The 9749-nt window shown below is 43.6% G+C and overlaps 1 protein-coding gene and 1 long non-coding RNA gene across 2 annotated transcripts; one reads left to right on the forward strand and one right to left on the reverse strand.

Moving 5' to 3' along the window:
• Nucleotides 1–201: 201 nt before the first annotated feature.
• On the reverse strand, nucleotides 202–1610 carry LOC116316766. The gene is made up of 2 exons (XM_031735391.2): nucleotides 699–1610; nucleotides 202–610 (listed from the first exon to the last, which is right to left on the reverse strand). The coding sequence occupies exons 1-2, from the start codon at nucleotides 1416–1418 to the stop codon at nucleotides 380–382; spliced, it is 951 nt and encodes a 316-aa protein (XP_031591251.2). The 5' UTR covers nucleotides 1419–1610; the 3' UTR covers nucleotides 202–379.
• Nucleotides 1611–1962: 352 nt separating this feature from the next.
• Nucleotides 1963–7080, forward strand: LOC120439309. Its single transcript, XR_005612537.1, has 3 exons — nucleotides 1963–1991; nucleotides 5798–6108; nucleotides 6560–7080. It is a non-coding gene; the product is annotated as an uncharacterized LOC120439309 (long non-coding RNA).
• The last annotated feature ends 2669 nt before the right edge of the window (nucleotides 7081–9749 follow it).

Below are 9749 nucleotides of genomic sequence, written 5' to 3' on the forward strand. Positions count from 1 at the left end.
TTCTTAAATCAGTTTTCCACATTTCCATGTAACTATTTTTTGTTTTGTTTTTTTAAGGTACTTTATTTATTTGTTTCATTTATTATTTAAAAAAATAATATTGCCAGATTTCTGGCGAAAAGGCAAAGGCGACACTCAGGAAGACACGAAAACATGACACAGACACGATCAAACATTAAAATCTTAGATATTTATTGGCAGAAAAGCTGATATTTACATCTTACAAAACTTATAAACTACAGGAACAGGAAGTGCGGCTAAAGCAAGGAGCGAGATACTAAAAAAAAAACCCCATAAAAATGTATCACAGCATCACAGCAGAGGTGTTTGTGTAGAAACCACACACACACACACACACACACACACACACACGCTTCAGTTATCTGATGAACGTCCCTCTGTCAGAGCCTCTCTCAGTGAAAGGTGTCTTCTCCACGTCACTGGCAGTTCTTCCATCAGCGCCTCCAGGTGTGGATCCTGATCTGCGGGACTTCCTCCTCCAAACCAACCACACAGCAGCAGCAGCAGCAGCAGAGAGCAGGGTTATGCCGGCTGTGATGATGATGGGAGTGTCACAAGCTGCCGTGTGTGTCTCGGCTTCACGTGTGGGCTGCAGAGAGACAAACATGAAATAATGTGAGACCCACTGCGCTGACAGCTGTGATGTGCTTCAGTGTTTAGCAGTGAGGTGTACTTACGGGAGCAGAGGTGCTGCTGCTGATGGTGCTCCTCTCACTGACAGTCACTCTCACAGCTGCAGGACTGCCCCGCTCTCTCCACTCCCCCCTCTGTCTGCTGCCTTTCTTAACACAGCAGAAGAAGTCACCTCGGTCCTCCAGCTGGACCCGCTCCACCGTCAGTGACAGGTCTCCCAGTACAAACCAGTCAAACCTCACAGACACTCTGCCCTCGAACCCAGTCCCATATATGAGCTCCCCGGAGGAGAGGCTCTGCTTCAGCACCAGCTCTCCGTCTCTTTCCCACACAACAGAGCCCACGGAGTCCCCCACGGTGTGGAAATAACACGGCAGCGTGAGCGTGTCTCCTTCAGGCACAGAGAGGTTGTTGTTGGAGATGATGAGGACCTCCAGATGGATGGTGGTGACAACCTGCCCGGCGCAGGTGAACTCGTAGTAGCCTTGATCGTTGTAGTTCACACGGGTTAGCAACAAGCTGCCCGTGGAGCTGTGCTCCACCCGCTCTCTGTAGCTCTCTCCCGGGATCCAGACACCGTTTACCAGCTGGGCCACAGTCCGAGGACTGTCATCCCTCAGCCGGTAGATCAGACTGAATTCCTGCGCTTCACACTTCACATCTGCTGATAACTCTACAGACTCTCCCAGGATCGCCGGTTTTCCACAGCAGCCAACAAAAAGCACACAGAGAGCAAAAAAGACGGAGACTGCAGCACCCGACATCGTAGGTCAGGAAGGATGAGTTCAGTGCTGAGAGAGAATGAGAGTGGAGGCTATTCAGCGTGTGGTGTGAGCGCTCTGTGAGCGCCTTATGCTTAGGATACTGTCAGAGGGAGTGGCTTATTTCCTTAGAGCCACTCCCTCTGGGCAGTGAGCGCAGATCAGAGAGCGGGAGTGGCTCTCAGAACCTAAAGGGACACACCTGTCAGAGTTTAACAGTGAGTATTGAGAGATTGTCTGGATGTGTTTGGTAATAATGGAACTATTTTAATAATTTCCCGAGACTCGAGGCTAAAATTAGGACATTGCATTAGTGTGCTGCTTATTTGCATAACTGTTGTGTTCAAACTGGATAAAACTTCAGCAGGACCACAGCCCCACCCTTAAAAGATCCTGGACAGGGTGGTGTGACGCTGGCTGCATCATTCCGTCAGTGATGCGTGATCGATTTCAGCTTCATCTATTATCTTGTTTTTCTCTTCCCTGCAGGAGAAAGAAGGAGAAGAAATACCGGGACTCTTCTAACTGCACATTTTCATCAGTCATATGTGCGGTTATCTTAAGAGAGAAAGTCAGGTGATATAAAATTGTAAAACACTAGCAGACATTCAGAGGAGAACGTGATCCTGAACAGTCGGTCATAGCGGATGTTAAGTGCTGTCAGTGGCGTGAACTCATTTGGTTCTGTATTTCTACTGATAATAAATACGCTCATCGAAGCTTTAATATAAAACCTGAAATTCAACATTCCCTTGGGCGGCGTGATGTGGTGATAACACTACGTGCTCCTGACGGCTGACAAATATGAAAGGGGGAAATATGTTCGTGAAAGAATGAGTCAGATTCAACACTTAACGTAGCCACAGGAACCGCAGGTTTGTGTACATGAGGAAAAAAACTATCCAACAGACTGTTTAAAAAATATTGTCAATCTCTGTGTGTAGGAACTGTGACACAGACACAATACTGACACAGTATCTGTGACAAATACTTTTTTTCCTAAACGAAACAACAACTTTGCCCTTATAAATATGAAACAGTAAGTTTGAGTAAGTTGCCAAATGAAATGTTTAAATTATTTAAATAATCAGCAAAAAAAAGGTTTATCTTTTACACCAGTGTCGCTGCCACAACTTTGTTAAACCGGTCTCATTCAGAGGATTAACAGTCAAATTATTTTTAAAACAACCACAAGATCTTTAAATAAAAAAAAAAAAAAAAAAAAAAAAAAATTCATGTTGTAAAACTGCCTTCCACCTGGTTTCGGAAGCAATCTGCAGTTTACAGGGGTTTTCTAACTCTGACATTATCTGCTGTTTGGCACATCTCACTGATGTCTCTGCTTTCGATGAAGCCATTTTCATACGTCTCGCTCTCAGAAGGAGGCAGTTTAGCGTGGCTGTGGTTGGGGGACGCAGACAAACACAAATCCATGCATCGCTTTGTGTTTACAAGCGAACACATACAAGTTGCTTTAATATGTTTAAGTCACGGTTGTGTCTCGTGACTAACTTTATTTAGACTGCTGCCCTTTCATTTACCACTGGCGCGCGAGCACACACACACAGGTTACTTAACACAGAAAGGAACGCGAGTTGTTTATTGAACTAACCTGTACGTGAAACAAGTCAAACAATCCGGACACACCCGAGTGTACCTGCCTGATGCGTGTATTCAGCGGCCCCAGACGTGCTGCCAATCATGTGTTGGATTCTGTCCATAGTAGAGCTGACGGACGGATGAGTCACAATTTTACAAATAATGAAAAGAGTGCTCGGGTGTTTAACCCTAGAACACTATCGCCGGGTGATTTACACCCGAGCAAATACATTTACATGATTTCTTTCTCCTGCAGCTGTTAGCGTGTCGAGGAGCCTGTGCCTTCACCAGGGAAGTCTCAAATTTCCCAGGAATGGGTGGACCAAAGACCAGCTTTCCAGAGTCATTATTTTGTTTTAGGAGGTTTATTTTTCATTTTGTTAGACATGGCACAGTTGAAAGTAAAAGAAGACCACTCTAATTTGTCATGTGTTGTCATATTTTGATATATTTGATTACTTTTTATTGGTTATATTATATTGGGTAAAAATCACCCGGCATTAGTGATTGTGTTACTATTTATAGCGATAGTGTTCTAGGGTTAAAACAAACAAAGGCACTCGTCTAAACTTCATAAAGAGTTGACTCCTGAATTACAGCCGCACTAAAAATGGAAAATAATGGAATTTTTTTTACAAGCATACACATACAAGTTGCTTTAATATGTTTAAGTCACGTGACCAATTTTATTTAGACTGCTGCCCCTTCATTTAACACACACACACACACACACACACACACACACACACACACAAAGGATGGAAAGTTCTCTACTGCTGGTCAAGTCTCTGTGTGCCTCTATCTCAGCTATGACTCTGATTTTGATAGGATCAGCGAGGGGCAGAGAGACTTTCTAACACACAATCACTGAACAAGACTCACAGCTAAGTTTCAGTAAAAGGACTAGATGTTACAATCCCTGGTTTAAATGGAGAAATCTTGAGGGATGGCTGTTATTAGGAAAGGCAGTGCAGAAACTTTACCAGCAGCGCACATCATTGTGTGCCTCAACTTTCGGTCTTTTACCCAGGCTAATCTGCCATTTTTTTCTTCCTTGGTTAGGTTTAGGGATTAGTGATCTGATCTAGATTATCATATTAAAATTTGGGACGCATCATCAGTAGTGGACCTTGGATTCATCGGGTGTTTCGGCCATTATCACTAGACACCGTCATCCAAAGAGGCCCTGCCAGGGTTGATCAGGCCCCAGAGTGTGTCACTGGCAAAGTGATGTCAGCCCTCTTTAGTCATAACCAGTGACTGGTCCTCTCAGCAGTGTTAGCTAATTCTCTTATAGCCTGCTGTTGCACCTGTCCTCTGATCCCAATCTCTCTAAGCAGTTTGGCTGTTGTACTGGCAACAAAGCCCTCCCATGGTACCGTCAGCTCAGTGACATACACATTAGACCAAAAGGACGAGGTCTGGTCGCAGAGTAGTTGTTACAATCTCTGTGGGGAAAAGTAGCCTTTGATCCAAGTGCACTTGCATCTGCCAATCCCTGGCAACCTTCAGCGGGCCCAGGTCTGGGGTTGAGGGGCTTGTCCTCGGCTTGTCTCCCTCCCGGACAAATGTTGATGAGAACTGTCGCTCCTCTTGGTTCATGAAAGGTTGAGCGTTGATGGATTTCCTTTTGCGCTCAACTTTCTCAGCCAGACACCTGAGGACCTGGTTGTGTGTCCATGTGTATCTGCCCTGAGTAAGGCTAGTCCTACAACCAACCAAGATGTGCTTGAGTGTGGCTGGGACTGTACACAGGGGGCAGGATGGGTCCTTTCCAAACCACAGCTGCAGATTTATTGGGGAAGGTAGCACATCGTATGTTGCTCAGATGATGTGCCATATGTTCACAGGGCACTCACTGTTTACTTGACTGTGAGCCAAGTAAACAGTGGTACAAGTAAAGGTACCAGAGTTTCTTTATTTAATTTTTAAAACAAATATTTATTTCATGTTTTTATTATTATTATTATTATTAGACAGTAGGGTAATTCTCTCTTTGCATGGTGGTATGGCACCAGTTTGGCTCCCTCATTGAACTGTGTTGTTGCTGCGGCCTGTTCATCTCTTGCTTATCACCTCTATTTCCTGCCTAAAAGGAAAACAATCCCTGATGTTACAGCTGGCGTTTTAAGGACTGTGATCCACGTCCAGTGAGAGGACTCTGACGGCCGTAGAACTGGTGAACACAAACGAACATTAAAATTATATTTCAAAATTAAAACATATTACAATATTCAATTCACAAATTTTTTTTTTTTTTTAAACATACCACTTTGGCCTGCAAGTGGAAAAACTGGTGTATTTGGAAACTTAGTACTTCTAATTTCTTTCTTAGCTTGATATTCATGAGGTTAGACCGTTGCAATGACCAGCTTCTCTGACTTTGAGCTAAACCAGAAGTGATCTCTGCCCTTACCTCAAAGTTACTAAATTTGCTAAAAATATTAACAATATACTAATCCTTCACACAATTACACAATTAGGAAAATGTTGGGAATGCATTTCAACAGCTGTTACAGTATTTAAAAGTAGAAAGGGAGGGAGAGCCTTCAGTTTTCAGACTCCTCTTCTATGGAACCAGCTGGATGATGCCAGCACTCAGCTCATCGCATCTCTAAGTGGTTACTGGAAGCCAGGGCGAGATTACACTGACCATGTGGTCGTAGGACGCGATTCTTTAATCTTAACAAATGCTAACTTCAATGACAACGGACATTATGAGTTTACCTGCAACAGGAAACACTTGGAAGCTTACAAGCTGGAGGTATTTGTGCCCTCTGAAGTTGCTGTATCCGAGGGTGGGGATGCCATCCTCCCGTGTCGCTCTGTCACAGCGGGCCAGTCGGTGAAGTCTGCGCGCTGGAGGAGAAACGGGGAAGTACTGCTGGAGCTGAATGGTCGGACAGGGGGAATCACATACGGGGATGACTTTAACAGAAGCCGGGTATCGATACCATCTGACTGGGACCGACGGGCAGACCTGTCCCTCACCATAAAGGGAGCTCAGCAACAAGACGGAGGAGTTTATTACTGTGATGTAGAGAAGGCCGAGAAACACCGCTCTGCTGTGCGCCTGCGAGTGTGCAAACCACCGGTAAGTGCACCACACCCTGCTTTATCTGGCAAACTGATTGATTTACAGCAGAAAGGCTTTAAATACAACATCTGCATTTGATGCCTTGCCAGTCAGTGACTTTCTGGGTGTGAATAACTTTACCATACTGTGCCAGGATGACTCTGCTGTGACAGCATCGATTACAACAACACTGATCTCTGTCCTGGCAGCAAAGACACACAGTTCAGGTTTTAACTATGTCGTTCAGGAATTTAACAAGATAACAGGCACCTGCAGGTGATTTTGTGGCTTAAACTGGGATTAACCCTTTTTTTCTACTCAGATCACAGATTGCACATAAACATTTCGTCTTGATGTTTTGCTGTAAACTGTGTGATCTTTGATTTGCTGTAAACTGAAAGGCATTTAAAGCTCCAACAAACTGCACTGACTAACACGTCTGATTTTCATGTCTTCTTGCCCTCTGCAGGAGTCCTTCCACTGGATATGGATCACAATCATCATAACAGCAGCCGTGACATCTGTGATTGTTTTTACTCTCAAGTTCTTTTGGGGCTGGAGAGAGAAGACCAAGGGTGTACATGCATGAAGAGAGCAGAGGAGACAGTGCCCGAAACAGTCCACTAAATGACCAATCATTTATAATCAGGAGGAAAGCACATCTCTAAAAATTGCCCTGCCAAGTCTTCTGATGTTATACTGCCTGTAAAAACAAATAGAAATAGCTTTTTGTAGTGCATTACTTTTAGTACCAAAGTCCAAACCCGAACCTTTATTTCACTGTGTAATGAAAGTCTTCATGGCAAAATAAACAGCAGATATCTGCACACTGCTAACTTACAGTATAAAGATAAAAGAATACACAGATACAGAGATTTCTTTCTAGCTTTTGACTTATTGATTTATTTGTGTCTTCTTCTTCTTGGCAGCTCTTCACTTGGTACAGTTGAAGGTCTGTCCTGAGAGAGAAGGTATAGCTTGGTTATAACAACAGCAAATAATCAATTTATTTGATTTCTTCATTGATCTGTAAGAGGCTGGAGCTTATGGTTAATGAATGCAACAGTCTGGGTCGAGTAGTTGAATTTATTCTCTTTGTGTTGAGGACAAAAGAGTCTTCAGGCCTCCAAAAGACCTTTTAAAGGTTCCAGGTGCCACCAAGTGTGACTGAGCAGGAGACTGAATGTAGATATAAATGTTCATTTTAGATTATTGGCTGTAGGGTAAGGTTTCTATTATGATTTAATGCCAACAAGTTTAGCTTAGTTCCTTAGTTTATTTGATGAGGACACCCTGTGCACTGCTGTGGTTTGTGGGTCAGTTGGTTGCAGTCAATGAAGGGCTTCTAGTAAATACGAGAGGCTGTTGCTGAAACCATAAACCACCAGCCATGTGCTTCATGCTTCCTCGCCTGTTAGCTTTGTGAATTGTTGTTGTTGTTGTTTTGGAGTCATTAAATGCAACAAGGTCTTCAAATTAGCTTCCGATGCAGCATTCATGTTAATATGGATTGTCCCTGTTGTATACGCGAATAAAATACAAAAATAAATAAATAAAACACAACAAAAGACTTGTAACTGTCCCTGAGACAGTTAAAATAAAGTTGGTTATTTCATATGTTTCTGTGATAGGTTCATGATTAATTTAGTTCATTTATTTATAAGATAAGATGATAAAAGTGTAACATTGATAAAAAACGTGTCTAAAATATGTGATTACAAAATATGGGTTTGTTAAATATTTAACGTGCTGTAAAGTTTGTATGAGGTAGAGTTTGTAATGGTCACATGACCAGAGTTTGGCTGAGAACACAACCATGGCATTGTGAAGCTAGCATGGATACAGAGCTATAGATGCATCTACAGTCTCAACGTTAATGTTATTCTGCATGTGGTCCAAGAGGCGCACACGGTATGGTTTCATGTATATTGTTTGTATAATGTTGCATACGTGTTCTACACATGTAATGAGAGGACATTTTTGTGATATACATTATTGTGCATTTTTTCTGTTCTGCTTGCACAAGACTGTTTATGGACAATGATATGAGAGACTGATAAGCTCAAACATTTATGTTGTAAACTTTGTGTTTCTTCAGTTTTCACGGTGTCTGAAGACAATAAGAGTGAGAGAGAGAGAAATTAATTTCCGAAGACATCAGTATGATGCGTGGCCATTCTTCGTTGGACCCCTGTAGTTACAAGACTTATGGGCAGCACGGTGGTTAACACTGTTGCCTCACAGCAAGAAGGTCCTGAGTTCAGGCCAGGGTCTTTCTGTGTGGAGTTTGCATGTTCTCCCGGGTACTCCAGCTTCCTCCCACAGTCCAAAGACATGCTGTTAGAGTGAATTGTTAAATGTTTGTCATTTTTATTCTTACCATTTGTACTTTAACTGTGTGTTGAAAGGAATTCTTTTGTTCTCCCCTCCCCAGATTCTCGAGGTTCTGAGTGGGGGGCTGTAGTGTTTTATCACAGGCAACATCCTTGTGAAGGTCTGTTTGATGTGGTAAAACTTCCTGTCCTTTGTATGGCTTCACTGTGTTATCTAGGGTGAACCATAGATTGGGTGTGGGGAGGTTACCCTCTTTATGACCTAGGATGTTGTTCCTGCTTTATGACCCTTTTGGTCAGCAGCTTACATACACACACACACACACACACACACACACACACACACGCACTTACAAAACCACAGGCAAGGTACTCTTTGTGTGTATGTATACATCATATGTTAATGACCCTATGCATATTCAAGTAACCACAATAAAAGGAGTGCTATGGGGAACCTGGCTGAGAGTCTGATGGAGGTCAAGTAGGTGGAACGACACTTGGCTCCAGGCAGGCCTCCCTCATGCATGAGTAACACAAAGAACGTTGCCTACTTGTGTCTTGTTCTTGCTGTGTAGCAAATTGTCCTGAACGTTCCAGCGAGTAGGTTTACGCTACAAACCTATCATTAATTGGTCCTTCTTGAGCCGGATCCTTGGAATCGTCATTCACCGAGGGGAAAAGAGACACGCCGAAAGACTGACGTCAGCCAGGATTTATAGAGGTCCTGCAGCAAAGCCCCGAGGCGTGAGAATTCGTCATCGGGCCGGTGGATTAGCCGTCTGTTTTTCTCCTCAATGGATGGTGATTGACAGGATTCGGGACTGATGCTACTCGCAATGAACAACTCCAAGTAAGTTTAGAGTCCATCTCTATAACTGCACGTCTTCGCCGCTCAGTGGGGCGTTGTCCGTGGCCGCTTAGTGGGGCTAAAATTCGCCGTCTTAGTGGGGCGATGTGCAAAGCCGCTCAGTGGGGGTTTTTGTACAGAAGCATTAAGTCGCAGAGTTGCGCAGTTCGAACTTTTTGGTTCGCCGTCTTAGTATAAATACGGACCGCTTTGTGGGGTCCTGTAATACTTTCTCCGCCGCTCAGGTGTTGAGAAGTTCCGCGGAGTCCATTTGTAGTGGACAATAGGCCTATTCTTTGTTATTGTCGTTGTTATTGTCGTTGTTGTTGTTGTTGTGGTTGTGTGTTTGTGTGAGTGGATGCAGAGCAGAACACGTGGTCTGTGACAGCTGTTGTTGTTATTATGGGTTCCCAAGCAACTAAGAGTGCGTCAGAGGGTGACGAGAAGTTTATGATGAACTTTGCTCCCGGAAGCACTAA

This window comes from Oreochromis aureus, linkage group 3 (genome assembly GCF_013358895.1).
Source record: "Oreochromis aureus strain Israel breed Guangdong linkage group 3, ZZ_aureus, whole genome shotgun sequence".
NCBI classification, from domain to species: domain Eukaryota; kingdom Metazoa; phylum Chordata; class Actinopteri; order Cichliformes; family Cichlidae; genus Oreochromis; species Oreochromis aureus.